Source organism: Pteropus medius, unplaced genomic scaffold (genome assembly GCF_902729225.1).
Source record: "Pteropus medius unplaced genomic scaffold, Ma_sr-lr_union100, whole genome shotgun sequence".
Classification (NCBI taxonomy): Eukaryota; Metazoa; Chordata; class Mammalia; order Chiroptera; family Pteropodidae; genus Pteropus; species Pteropus medius.
The window spans coordinates 3039696-3054616 of NW_024354499.1; the positions used below are offsets into that span (position 1 = coordinate 3039696).

A 14921-nucleotide genomic window follows, 5' to 3' on the forward strand; every position below is an offset into this window, starting at 1 on the left:
CTATTACCTTAAAATTATAATATCTCCATGGAGGGTGCATTCCCTGAGTAAATCTTTAGATAAGGAAGTATACATTTAAAAATGAACTATTTTTATAGAAAGCTATCTTCTTCAACAAGTTAGACTATACTACTGTATATAATTTCTTATTAATGACTAAGTATCCTAATTATGGATAAATGGATATATAGCTATATTCTCCCTAACAGCATATATTTTTTTCTTTAAGCTAAAGAGGTTAAATTTGACTAGACTCCTATATCCTCAAGTCTTGGTGTTGGCTTTTAATGATTTTTCTGTCCCTTCCCTGTGATATTACTTTTTATCGCTATAAATGTACACATATCCTTGCTGCTTTTAAGTTGCTAAGTAGCAGAAAATCTCAGCCAACATTCTCAAACTTATTTCTAAAATATAACTAAATAGGCTCTGAAAACTGAAGAGGTTGTCTGGTAAGTAAAGTTTCAGAATTTGGATTTTTTGACATCAATTTTTTAACTGCTTAGTAGTCTTTTAAAAATGCTCTCCTCTTTTCTGCTGGTGTTCCAAGTTGTTGAGGTTTGAAGCCTGGATGTTTTATTGTAAATTAAAACATAAAAAATATCCAATATTTTATACCTATCAATGCCAAATACCAAATGACTTCACAGTCCATTTTTAAATTCTTCCTATAATCTCCTAAGCAGCATTGTTAAAATGAGAAGTCTAAAAGACTAGAATGATACAATAAAAAAAATGCCATTTTGTTTCAAGCACAATAGTTTTAAAAAGTCACTGCCAATGATTTTTAAAAATTTTGAAACTATTATTTTATTTTAAAAACATTAGCAAATACAAAAATATCTTTAAAATTGTATAATTCAAACTAACACTGCAGATACTACATTGATCAACTGATCTACTACAAAGATAAATTTTGACAGGCATCAGAAGGTGGTTAGAAAAAGTAGCTTAAATTTAAGAGTACAGCAATCAAATGAAAAAGAATATTCATTTTAGTTAATTTGTACCCAGAAAAAAACATACTTTTTAGATAAAAAGAATCTAAATATACACATTATTAGCCTTTATACTCCAAGAAGTATAAAATTCATAAATATGGACATCAGTCCAACAGTATAAACAGACTGGAATTTAGACTCTAATAATAATAAAAATAAGATGTTAATCCAAGCCTTGGAGTGATCAAAATCCAAAATTTATATAAATTGGCAAAGACTAAACTAACCTAGTCTTTTCTGTAGGTCAGGCAGCCATTAACAATTTGCCTAGTGACCTTTACCAGGGAAATATCTGGAATGACCACCTAGACAGGTAGAAGAAAATGGCAGCCTACAAACCAATGGAGAGGATTTATATTCAGATAGTTCAAATGGGGTTAATATCCCTGCTCTGCCTCATTTCTGCATATATTAAATGGGAATAAATGTGTTTTTACAATGGTTTTGTTGAGCATTTGTGATAATGCATCAGAATTGAAATAACTAACAGGTTATAGCAGGAATAACTAACAGGAATAAAGATGGAGACCCGCATCAAGGAAAAATTGTTTTTAAGTTCTCCATCATTTTCCCAGTTCTCTTAACTTTCTCTATGGGTACAAGGATCTTCTTTATCCAAATTAAATGTGATAAGAAAACACTCAAGAAGAGTATAAAGGACAAAAACATTTGTTGAATCCATCTATATTATATGTAGATGACGGTGCCACATTAGAGAAAGGTTTGACATTTTAAAATCTAAGACAACAATCTAAAGCCAACTGGCTAAACAATTACTTTCTAAATACCAAGTTAAAAAAGAATTAAAGTGAAATATAATAGAAAAGAAAAGAGCAAATACACGAATACATGATTATCTTTCTTGGGGAAAATAAAGCAAAAGTTTACAGGAAGGAGAGACCATGGGATAAAAGGATTTGTCTTTAGCACTGTCTCTCCCACCAAAAAAAAAATTTTAAGGTCTGTTTATACATATGATTCAGGGTTAACACCAATTAGATGATGAATTCAATGTTTTTTTCCTAAAGGTCTGAATGGAAATTGCCACAATGTAAGAAAAACTTGAATCAAGTTAAAAACGTTTTTAGTTTCAAATGTCTATTATTTTTGACCCAATTTCCCAATCTAATTGCAATAAGTGAATTTCTAGATTAGCCAATCAACTGATAACCACATGTAAATTTTTTTTTTAATTAAAAAAAATTTTTTTTTTATTCTAATATAGAGGGATGTGGAACAGGTCCAAAACATCCACAGCTGGCTGGGAAAAAGAGGCAAGCCATGGCTGTGCCTGTTTGATACAGACACATGAAGACCCCCGAAATCAATGAGGCCTCCCAGCCGGGCTCTCAAGGCCTACAAAGGCCTTTCTCTTCTGCGCCCTACACGCCTGGGCCTACCTCAGTCTCCTCAGCCCTCAAATTTCCTGGCCTCAGGAGGAAAGGGACTGTGTCTGGCAGCATGGCTGCTGCAGGGGATTTGGGTTCTCGCCTTCTGAGGTGCTGGCCAGGTCTAAGAAAATACCACCTGACCCTGTGGCCCCAGGTCCCAGTTCCTGGCTGCCCCAGCCTGGCTAGGCAGTGGGTTTGACAGCAGCCACGGTCCCAAGAGCAGTGCATTTGCTGGTGGTCAAACAGACTGTCCAGGGTGAGGGTGGGGGAAGGGGAGAATGGGCCGCCTGTGTTGAATCAGGCAGGTGAGTTTCATGGCTGTGTAGAGGGGGTAAGGACGATGGTCAAAAGGGAGAAAGGAGGGCGGTAGAACTGGCAGCAAGAGAGTATGGAAATGTGGAGGAGGAAGGGAATGGGCTAACTGGAGGCTGAAAAAGGTGGAAGGGTCTGGGAGTGGACCTGGAAGCTGAGAGTAGAATAAAAAAGAAATGAGACATCTAGAAAAAGAGTGAGGTTGCTGTGTCATAGGAAGATACAGCAGAGGAAAGGAGGAGAGTCACCTGTAAAATTCTGATGCCTCAATGCACCTTAAAATAAGAGCCAATATGTAGTTCTCATCTGCTCTAGAAATGATTAGTTCTATTTGCTTCTTCCTTTATTTAGTAAAACAAATTAAACTCAGTGGCCAAAACTGATTCACTACAAATTCACTAAATTCAGACTGTATAAACTAATTAAGAGTTCCTGGAAGTAATGGATTTAAATAATTTATATAAAAAAGAAGAAAGTTAACTTAAGTAAAATACCCTTACATCCATAATCATTTTGCAGTTTTTACAAGGTCCAATCTGGCTAAAGAGCTGGAGAATTAGAGCTTCTGTCACATCTCTGGAAAGGTTACCAACATATCTGAAACACAAAGGAAAACAATTTACCATTTTAAATTTGCTTCTTTTGTATCTAAAGTTGCTTACTGAAAAATAAATTTTGGAATAGGCAGATCTTTGCCTTAAACTACATTACTTGGGGATAGCTTATAAAAGTTTGCCAAAAACTCCAGAATCTCTTTCAAAACAGATATAAAATATGTAACTTTCAAGTCTATTAGACACTGCTAGTAGAAGGGAAGCTAATGTGTGTGTGTGCGTGCAAATTAAAACCTGTTGTTTATTTCCAGGTTCCTAGGCTTATCTTAGAAAGATATGCTTTAAAATCTCCCAAATGATCATTAGGTATATATATATATAAATCACTTTATAAAATCAATCCTGGGAAGCTTTGTAATTTTTTCTACCTCTACAGTATTACTGAGAACATTAAAATTTCCTCAATTTTGAATTACACGATTCCCCTAATACTGTTCAATTTAGGTATACTTAGTTTTACACAATAAACATATTTTTGAAAAATAAAGGGTAAATCACTTATAAAATGTTGTACATACTCACAAAGGGATAGAAAATCTTTTAATGAATATCAACGATCAGTGGATGTGAAGAAAGAGTAGAAAGATTGCAGGATATACTTTTAGCAGATGATATGAATTGGTGACTAACAAACTTAATTAGTGTAGTGTATTACAAGACCATATGACTGGGATCATTTTTATCGAAACAGTTTATAAATAAATTTTCAAAATGGAGTTTTGAAACAAGATTACTTCTAGATATGTTAGAGGTTTATCAGTTCTGAAATCAGAAAATGTAGTCTCTGAACAAAAGTTTTTCATTCTTCTGCCAAGAATCCTTCAAAAAATGTATGATGAAAGCTATAGACTCTTTCCCCAGAAAAATAAACATCTGTATATGCCAGAAAGCACAGATCCAATTTCTTCCTTCCATTTACCCATTTAACAAACATACACTGATTACTATGAAGGCACTCAGATAGGTTAAAATGGCAAAGGGAGAAGTGCTGAACAATGAACGACGTTTAAAGATCAGGTAGAATAATGATAACTCAAAAAAGCAACAGCAACATCTACTCAACAGTAATTTTTCCAGTATTGGAGGTTATTATTACTCCAAGTCCTTATTCTGAAAATCAGTAATTAAAGGGAAAGAATTAAGCATTTATTTTGCTTTTTTGAGCAGAACTCCAGTATAGTAAAATCTAATAGCTACGGTTGATGCGGGAAGAGCCCTCCTTTACAGAAAATGCTAGTTAATAAATGTAGACAGATCATATTAAATAAACTATGTGTAAGCTCTATGGGTATTATACTGTGGGTATTTGCAGGGTGCTAGTTATCACAAAGATTACTTAACAACTGGAAAGAGAAAACCTTTTGACCCAGTGATCAAACTTTAAGTCACTTTATAGACGGACAATGAGACATAGTGTATACAATATGAACTATCAAATTTCACCTATGAAGTGGTCTAATTAAAAAGATCTAACTTGACTTTAGTCAATCTTAAATTTGGATTACAGACTATTGGATATATAAAACAATTATACAAATCCAGATGTGGGATATTATATAAGGCCACTTGATGGATATATTCAAATATTATTGTTCTAAAAAAAGTTTAAAAAGGAAGGACTGTTCTTGATTAAAAGAAACTTAAAAGACACTAACAAAAAATACAATAAATAATCCTTGACTGGATCTTGGATTGAGGCGGGGGATTGCTTTTTCTTATAAAACTTATATTAATATATGTAGAAGGAATGAAGGAAATAACCATTAAAAACCACAATAATATTTGCTACTGGCAAAATCCACCCATGGATGTTTTATAATTGATAAAACTTTAAGGAGAAATAGGATATGTGTAGAGCCTCAAAGGATTTCCTGGAGAGTTTTTATGGGTTATTGATTATTGATTTTAACCAACAAATTGGTTGTTTTATCATATGTCCACAAAATCTTTAACACACTTCCCTCTATGAAGTGGAGTTTAATTTCTCTCTCCTTGAGTGTGGGCTAGTGTTGGTGATTTAATTCTAATAAACTATATTGAGAAAAAAGAAGTCACTGTACAGTGGAGAAACAATACCCTTCAAAAGTGCCATGGTCATGAAAGGTATCTCCTCATATAAAAGGAGAGTAAAGAGACATGACTAAATAAAGTGGTATCTTGGAATGGATCCTGGAACAGAAAAAAGACATTAGTGGAAAAACTGGAGAAACTAGAATAAAGCTTGTAGTCAACAGTATTGTATTGTGCTAATTTCTTAGTTTTGATAAGTATACCATGGTTATGTAGAATGTTAAAAATTAAGGGAAGCTGGATGAAGGTTATGTGAGAACTCTGTACTATCTCTATAACTTTGTGTTCTCACCTGACTCTTGTATCTGTAAGAAATTCTCGGGATTGCAATGTCTAAATGAAAAAAAAAATAGCTCATCTGAAAATTTAATTCTAACATCTATGTCTTTGTTAAAGCTAGATAATCTAGTGACAAGTAGACAGTATTTAGGAAACCTGAATTCCATCATTTACTCTTTGCAAAATCATCTAAGATTTTCTGAGAAATATTTTCTGAGTGATATTACCTAGTTTGAAGGCAGGTAATTAAAAAAAATAATAAACTACTTAAAAAAGCTTTATAGTTTGTACTGCCTTTACATTTATTTATTTGATGTGGCCTGTTGCACACTGTAAGCTCCAGGAGTCCCTACCAATTAACTCTACACACAGCTGTTTAGAGAAATGCTCTTCAGGGGAAGCTACACAAACAACTTGCTCTCAGCCTTAGACACCATTACAATAAACTACAAGTAACATATATAACATTTCCATATCAAAGAAATGCAAAGACAAAAATCTCCTTTTCTTCCTTGTACAAATAAGAATAATCCATTACATCAGTCTTTTTACCAATAAGTTAAACATCAATACCTATCTCGAATTTTTAGAAACAATGTTATTACTTTTCGAGTCTACTTGCTAAATAAATACTAGTTTGAGACAGAAAGCCCAAATTTGAAATCTGCAGCCCCTTTTACATATACTCCAGATACTTTTGATGAAAAAAAAAAAACGTTTGTAGAATGCTATATATTTTACAAATTCTCATTTTTATATGTTTCTTTAGTTGTTTCATTATTTTGTCACATAATATTCAGTTTCTGAAGCCAAAAGATTTCCTATTAATGTATGAATTTAAGTTACATGGGTAGAGGACTATCTTTTTCTTTTTGGCTGCCAAATATCTTCCTTCCTATTTTTAGAGAAATCCTCATCCTAAGGCAGAGCTTGACTCCTCTACAGAAGGTGAAAAGCCTAGATAAGGTTGTGTAGTCTATCCTGCATGTAATCTAGGTTAAGTCAACTAGAGATACCAGTCCTGAACCTAGAAGACAAAGACAGGGCTTAAAGAAGCAGAAATGAAAGAGAATCTATTTTGGTGTCAAATGGGAATGGAGTCCCATGTCCAGTGAAAGCTGTGGTATTTGGTTCTTAGTGGATGCGGTAGTAGTATCCTTTCTGAGATTGTCTGCGACTTGATTAGGACTGTGGTCTGACTTCTCTTTCCTGAACATTTTCTAAGCCATGTTTCATAACTTCCCTGCAAATTCTGGGAGTGTCCAATATCTTTTTAACAATTCCTTTCATGGTCAAATTTTTTTGCTGCCTGCATTTAAGAAAAATCCTGATTGATACAAAAATTGATACTTGGTATAATTGTAAGCCAAGGTTCTCTGTCATAATGTCTGTTGGACTACTAACAAAAATGTAATTTTCTTACATTTTTATAGGTTTTATTAAAAAAAATTTTTTTTGGAATAGCATTAAAATATCCCCTTTGAGCTGTTTCACTGACTTCTTAACAGCGTAGATTGAAGTTTCCATGTTATATCACCTCTGAGATCAGGTACCAATCTTGTGCAGAACAGAAAGTAAAGACAGAAGTAGAAGAGAATTACTGTTAAAGCAAACAGATGTCAATGAACTAAAAAATGTCTTCCTCAGGCAACTGGATAAATGAATAGGAACTGTATACTACTTAAAAACATTGTATCAATGTAATCTCTTTAATATAAAAATTATATCATGGTTATGTAAGAGAATGCTCTTGTTCTTGGGAAATACGTGGTAGTTAGGCCTGAAGTATCATATACTGTTTTTGCAAACGGTTCAGCAAAAAACAAAATCAAAAACAAAAAAAACCCCACAAAACCATAAAAAACAAAAGAACCCCACACATACACGCACACAAATAAGGCAAATCTGGCTATGAGCAATTGGTAAAATCACATGAAAATTACCTAACTCTTCAATGTATTACTTTTCTTAGTTTCCTGTAAGTTTTTAATTTTTCAAAATAAAAAGCTACTTGAGAATATTTAATGGAAAAATTCACCAATGTTACTAATGAAAACTTGGCAGTTCTGCCTGGGATAGGATTTTATATCAATTTAGTGCACATTTTTGAAGCTGATAACTAAGTTCAAACAGTTATAAAGTTGGAATCAAAAACATTTAAAATATTCATTTATATTAGTACGGCTCCAGAAAATTTAACTTAAAGAAAACATTTACAAAGCAGAATGCTGTACTAGGTTTTTCTGAGCCACAATCATTATAAAAAAAATGCAGAATTTGATGAAGTCTCTGTGAAAATCTGAATGAAAATCTGAATAAAAAACATGAATAGGTTTTTATCTAATGATAAATCTGAGATTTTAATTTTTATTCATACTATATATCTACTGTCTAGACCCCTGCCTAGAACACTGTAGGTGCTTTATAAATATTTGTTAAAGAGATATTTTTGAATATTTGCAATTTGCTAGAAAATTATCCCATTTTGTCTGAGTTATTGTAGTTCAGAGGGAAATGATGCATGTCTTTTACTAATTATGAAATTATGAAGAACAGTAAATGCTTACATGTGTATAGGCATACGCATACACATACATATTATACACCAGCATCATAATTGTAATATTAAACTGTCTACTCTTCACAAAGGATAGTCTGTTGCACGATAGCTGAAACCCTTATGTTATTAACTAGTATCACCTTCATTTGGACATCAGACCATACACATAAATCAGCCTAAACAAACATATCTAATACCAAGCATGAAGAAATCCTAAATGATTCATGCTCTCAAGAATGTTCTCATTTTTACTTATATTTTGCAAAGCACACATTTTAAGTGACTGGTATTATACACTGTAAATAAACCTACTTAAGTTGACTTCATTCTCACATCCCATATCCATCCAATTCACTGGTAATTGCTGTTGCTCTATTTTTGAAACATCTCCAGAATCAAACCACTTTTCACAATATATTTCCAAAGTACTCCTGACAAGAAACTGAATGCCGGCAATCTCTACCTTAACAAGGTGATGTTGAACACTAATTTGTAGCAAATAAAGGCATTTTCTCTGAGCCATTTAGGTATACAGGTGATAACTGAGATTCAGACTCTATCTTACCCTCAGGAATGAGTAAAATCTTGATTCACTGCTTGAAATTGTACCAGTTTTTAAAATAAATTTATTGGTCACTTGCCGAGAACCAGACACTGTGCTAAGAATGTGTTAAAAGTCTCTGACTGCCAGGGTAATTAAAACGTTTTATATTAAAAGTAAAAACACTGCTAGAAAAACTTAGGGATTAACATCTATTCATTTAATCAAGACTGATCTGATTGGAAGAATGGGAGTTTTGGCTGAAGGAGGTAAAGCAAAAGAGGAGATAGCAGGACACGTCAGAGCTTGGACTACTTTGGGAAAGAGGTTCTTGGATGGGGTGTTCTAGTGAAGGATATAAGGCAAAATTAGTCATAAGTGTAAGAGCTGAGGGCAGTGGAGTTGCAGGAAGATGAACAAAAAGGTATATGATCTTGGGTGAATCATTAAACTCTAAGCTTAGAGCTTTTCCTCAGCTGCAAAATGCACCCATTTACCACAGAGGTCTGATGAGGATTAAATAAGCACATAGAGCATTTAACACAGAACCTGGCAAATCATAAGCACTCAGTAAGTTATCTGTTGAACAAAACTTCCTTCATTACTTCTCTTGCAATGGTTGGTGTCCTGTCCCCAAGCTAGTATTATTTAACTACCTTCTTTTGTAGACTGGCCTGAGAAAGCTGAAGTTGTCTTCATTATTTAATATTCCCAAACCAATATGCTAAAAAGGTTAAGTTCCCAGAATTTCTGGCAGTTTCTGAAATTAAAAATTTTGAAATAATATAAGAACTTTAAATCTAAAGACATAAAAGATGAGCAGTGCTTAACCCAATATCTGCTGACTATCATACTTTTAGCAAAGAGACGTGAGGAAAAAAAGATTTCCATAAACTCTATGAGGCTTTTTTTTTAGGGAGCATTTATCTACAGATATAATCTTTCAAAAAAAAAAGATCACCCACTTTTTGCTCCATTCTATTAAAAAGATACTTAACTAACATTATCAGATAAACTAGCGAAAAGTTTACTAATGTATTAAGAAAGCCAGTGTGACTATATTTCTCATATGAGTTACAAAACGGAAACTTTGGTGAAAATGATTACATTGTACTTCCAAACAACTGTAGAATCTAGAGTTACAAATAGAAACCTAAAACTGTATTTTTAACGGATAGATTTCTCACACTGCCAGTATTTTAAGAATAAAAACAAATAGTTACGTCAAAAACCTCTTTTCCAGAAAAGTAACAAAGGCAGGATCACTGCATCCAATGATACTTTTAAAAACAAAGGAGAGGATGCTGTGCGGGAAGATACACGACAAAGAAAATATCCCAAGTTGAGATCATTAAGCACTAACTCTAAAAATTCCCAGGTGACTTAAATATGTTAAAGTATTTATCAACTGTTGCTTCATCAAAGCTGTCCGCTCCTTCAGCAACATGTCAATCACAAAAGTAGCAAGCGATTACAGAAATGCATTATATCCACTTCCCTTCAGCTGATATATACCTCCAGGTGAGACTTCCATTTTTCAAAAGTAGTTTCAAAATCCTTAGGGTATCCGGTTTTAGGCTCTATTTAGGTCGGTGGGAGGGGGTGCCACAGAAGGAAAGCCAAAACGGTTAAAAAAGATATTTGGCTTTTTTTTTCAGTTGGCAACTGCGAGAATAAAGTTTAAATTCACTGAAAATATGTACAAGCAGCCTCAACAGAAAAATTTCTACTAATGACAAGAAAATGAAAGTTTTAGGAGGAAATCAAAGTAAATGAAAGGGAGTCGGCTGTAAAGATCAAGAGGTTAATCAAGAAGGGGGGCGGGAAAAAAAGAAGGAAAGCATGGGACAAAAAAGGTTAGCTGAGCTCTAAAAAGAGGTTTGAATGAAAAAGCCTTCCCCAGGCCTGAGACGGCAGAGGGCCCATGGCGAGGCCAAAGGCCACGTAGTGATGTACTTAAGGTGAAAAGATTAATTTCGAAGGTTGAGGCCCCACAACCCGAACCTCATCCTCTCGCAGCCTGGATCTCGGTCCCTAAGCATCCAGGTGTGCGCGAAAGAGAGGAACCGTGGTGTCGCGGCGCCCACGGAGGACAATAGGCTGGGGAGCGGCGATGGGCCGAGGCCTCCCTCCGGGACGACCACCATCCCGCCCCACTCATCGCTGCCCCAGACTCACAGAGTCTTGGGCATCTCGTCCTCCATGGCTGCTGCAGTTGCGGCGGCGCCTCTGGGTCCAGCTCCCTAACCTTTACTGCCTCCCAAATCGTTTGAGCAACTATGGCAGCAGAATAGCGGGGTTTCTCGGCTGACCCGAGGTTACTCCGCCTCCTTCTTCGGCGGCAATTATACTAGAGCGCCCGGCCCAGCACGAACAATGAAGCCCCAATACAAGATGGCGGCGAGCCGGGAGCCTAGGAGCAGCCAGCGAAGTGACCCGGACCGCGCAGGCGCAGAATAATCGTGCACTTTCAACCTCCCGGCCGCCAGGGTACACCTCAATCCATAGGTTCACTTGTTGCGCAGCCGCTCTTCCACCCGACGCTAGGGATGTCTCTGACAGCGCAGGCGTAAGAGTTAACTATTTCAGGACTTGCTTTGTCTTTTGAAACATCTTTATTTTCCCCCTCCAGATTCAAATGTTTCAGTAGTGGATTATGAGATAGAAATGTTCATGGAAATTAAAAATTATAAATATTTTCAAGGGAAGCATAATTTGTTAAATTCTTCAAGTTACCTCGTATTAAAGATGGTAGAAAATAAAAGGTGCTGCGCCGCCCGGGAATCGAACCCGGGTCGCAAGAATGGGAATCTTGCATGATACCACTACACCAGCGGCGCCGGTAGCAAGAGTGGCTGCTTAAATTCCTTAGGATGAAATACAAGCAAACTTTCGTTCTCGTGTAAGGATGATTTTATTCGTTTAGAAATAAAAGTTCGAGAGTTTATAATCTACTTTTTACTGATATAAGAAACGATTCTCTCACCTAAATACAATTGAATAAATGTTCCTACTTTTTCGGTACAGAAAAATTTCTATTTTTTTTTTTTTACTTAAAATGTGAGAGTTTCATTACAAAGAATTTGTCTTAGTGTTAACTAAATTTTTGAGAGTCAGGAAAATATTTCCAGATCTTTGCCGAATTTTTCTTCATATTTGCATTTTTTTTGGTGTGCTCAATGTATATTGGAAAATATTTTTTAAAATAGCTATTTAATGCAAATCGTCACAAGAATCCTAAAATCAAGTAAGTCAGAAGATACTTACATTTAAGTTTTCTTTATTGGGGTGAGAAAAATTAAGGCTCTGAAATGTCGTTTAGTGTACTTATGCATTTTGTATTTCATTTTATATTGTGTGAAATATTTTTTAAACATAGAAGAATGTTCGCATCCAAAAATGTGATGTCCTCTTGGAATTAGTTCCTTTAGAGTATGATATTTTTGGATTTCCATTTTTGGAATTTTAGAATCTGTGGCATGTTATTCGGATTTTATTTAAAGATATAAAGTATTAGACTTCTGAAGATAAATAAAACAAATGTTAATAGGGGATAGTAGTTTTTAACAGCTTTTTGAGACATAAGTCACGTAACTTACAATTCACCCATTTAAAGTGTACAGTTCAGTGGTTTTTAGTGTGTTTACAGAGATGTGCAAACATCCCTATAATCAATTTCAGAACATTTTCATCACCTCAAAAAAGAAACCCTTACCAATTACCAGTCACTCCCCATTTCCCATCCCTCCCCATTCTTCAGGCCATGAATCTGTCTCTATACGTTTGCCTATTTTAGACATTTTATAGAAATGGAATCATGGATTAATGTATGTGATTCTTGGTTACTGGCTTCTTTCATTTAACATTATGCTTTCATGATTTATCATATAGCATGTATCAATACTTCATTCCTTTTTTGTAGCTGAATAAAATTCCATTGTATGGCTATAGCACAAGTATTTTTTAAGCTTTAAAAACTTTATTAAATCTTTATTATTTATTATATATTATATTTTTATTTATTATATATTTATTAAGTTTTGTTAAAAACTTAATTGAAGTTTTAAAGTTACAAAAGTAATACATGCTCACTGTGACAAGTGAAACAGTATAGGTAAATAAGCAAAAGATTAATAATTTCCTCATTCTCTCCCACTAGAGGTAATTAGTGTTAACAGATTAGTAAACTTCTAGATCTTATTTATATGCATACAAATGTACATATATATAAATACTTGGGATTTTTTGTTATTCTAAAAAATGTGGTTATGCTGTTGATGTTACTTGGCAGGTTTCTTTTCTAACTGAAACTTACATCATAGATATTCTCCGGTTCAACTAACATAGATCTAATTAATTTTTTAAATAGTTGCAAAATAGTCCATAGAATGAATATGCCACAATTTATTCAAGGTAAATTGAATAAATGACCATAAATGGTATTGATGGCCATTCAGGTTACTCCTTTTTTTTCCCTACTATGAACAATGTTGCAATAAACATCCTTATGTATATCCTTCTGACTGATTCTTTTATTTCTGTAGAATAGATTCCCAAATGTAGGATTTCTGAATTAACGAATATATCTATATATCTTAGCTGATAATTGTTTTTAAAAAGTTTTAGTCATTCACAGCCCCACTGACAATATTTGAAAGTCATTTCCTGAGATCTCTACCCACTTTACCCCATTTTCTCCTACATGAAGATGTTATTAGTCCTATTAATTTTTGCCAATATGATAGATGAAAAATCGTATCTCCTTGTTTTAATTTGCATTCATCTAAACTACTACTGGAGCTGAGCATCTCTTCATGTGTATTTTTCTGACCCTTAGCACTTGCTTTCTCTTTTATGAATTGCCTAGTCATATACTTAGTCTGTATTTATATTGAGTTGTTTACCTCTTTTTGTCAATTTGTAGAGCTCTTTGTATGTTTGTGATACATACCACAATCTTGTTTGTCATATTAATGGCAAATATTTTTCTCATGCATTAATTTTTAAAACATTAAAGATTCTATCTTTAGCTATCTAAAAATGTTTTACGTAGTCAAATATATTTATCTTTTCATATATTGCTTCTGAATTTCCTAAGACAGAACTAATAGCATTTAGACTATTAAGAATAAGAAAGAAATGAGATGTGAGGAAGTAAGAAGCTAAAATAAATTTCTTTAAGGTAATTTCAAACAAGAAAAAAGACATGGAGCAAGGGCATAATTGTAGATTTGAATGTTGTCAAAGACAAACAAAGCCAGACATTAAAGTTTTAATTTTAATCAGTAATATACCATTACAATGGAGAAAAGAGCCCAGCGTGAGCTGAACTCAACTTTGATCTGCAGAGAAGTGAGAATGGGAGAATGAAGGAATAGGGAGGGTGATGAGCAGGGGCTCAGTAAAGTCAGGAAAGTGAAAGATCACAAAAAATGAGAGGGGGCAAAACTGGTGCTTATCAGTTTGGCTCCTACTCTCCCAGAGACTGGGATACAGGGGTTCTGTCTTCATCTGTTGGCTGAAATAAACAGTAAATTCCTTTGGGATCCTTGAGTTTTTTCAGACAGGCAATTGAAAGGGAGCTAGGGTTATCCTAAGGATGCAGCTTTGAGCTATTAGAAACTATGTTAGCATTTTTTTCAAGTGTTCATAGGCCAAAGTTGAAACCCAATGAAAAAGAGTGCTCAGAGGAGCCCAGCTAGAGTTTTGTCAAGGGGAGAATGTTATTGCTTTGCTTTTTTGGGAGACTACTATTTTTAACAACACTCCTTTGTATAAATGTTACCTTATTATTACACTTCATATATGTGGTAACATTTTCCCCCCATGATTCTTAAAAAATCTTTTTGAGTTTCAATGGCATTATTATTTTAAAAGGGCAAGAGTGCAGAATAAGACAGCCTTCCATCCACCTCTCACTTTGCAAGTCTTTTACACTGTCTCTTCACCAAGTTCACTAAACTCTTTTCCGAGGTTTCAGTAGCAGAAATGAAAGTTTCCAAACATGACGCTTGTGCCAAGGTCACTAACATGGTCGATTCTAATCAACCAACAAATATGCACTGAGGTGTGGGCATAATGCAATTTGGAAAAAGGAAAATAAAAGACACAGAATTTAGTTCTTTCTTGGTAATTTTTAGATGCAGTACAAAA

At 34.3% G+C, this 14921-nt stretch overlaps 1 protein-coding gene and 1 non-coding gene across 14 annotated transcripts in view; both read right to left on the bottom strand.

The window, feature by feature from the left end:
- Nucleotides 1-11223, bottom strand: part of TIA1 (TIA1 cytotoxic granule associated RNA binding protein) — a 28588-nt gene extending 17365 nt beyond the window's left edge. For 3 of the 13 annotated variants that reach the window (XR_005650570.1, XR_005650574.1, XM_039852443.1), the window contains exons 1-2: nt 10947-11170; nt 3205-3301 (exon numbers count right to left, since the gene is read on the bottom strand). Coding sequence is in view for 7 of the 13 variants with exons in the window: in XM_039852443.1 (XP_039708377.1) it covers nt 3205-3301; nt 10947-10972 (123 nt within the window). In the remaining 6 variants the exon portion in view is untranslated. Of the gene's footprint in view, nt 1-3198; nt 3302-10283; nt 10409-10946 lie in introns of those variants that run through there. The other 10 variants (XR_005650572.1, XR_005650573.1, XM_039852434.1 and 7 more) reach the window with 7 other exon arrangements.
- A 314-nt stretch (nt 11224-11537) lies between these two features.
- Nucleotides 11538-11608, bottom strand: TRNAG-CCC (transfer RNA glycine (anticodon CCC)). Its single transcript has one exon. It is a non-coding gene; the product is annotated as a tRNA-Gly (tRNA).
- Nucleotides 11609-14921: the final 3313 nt, after the last annotated feature.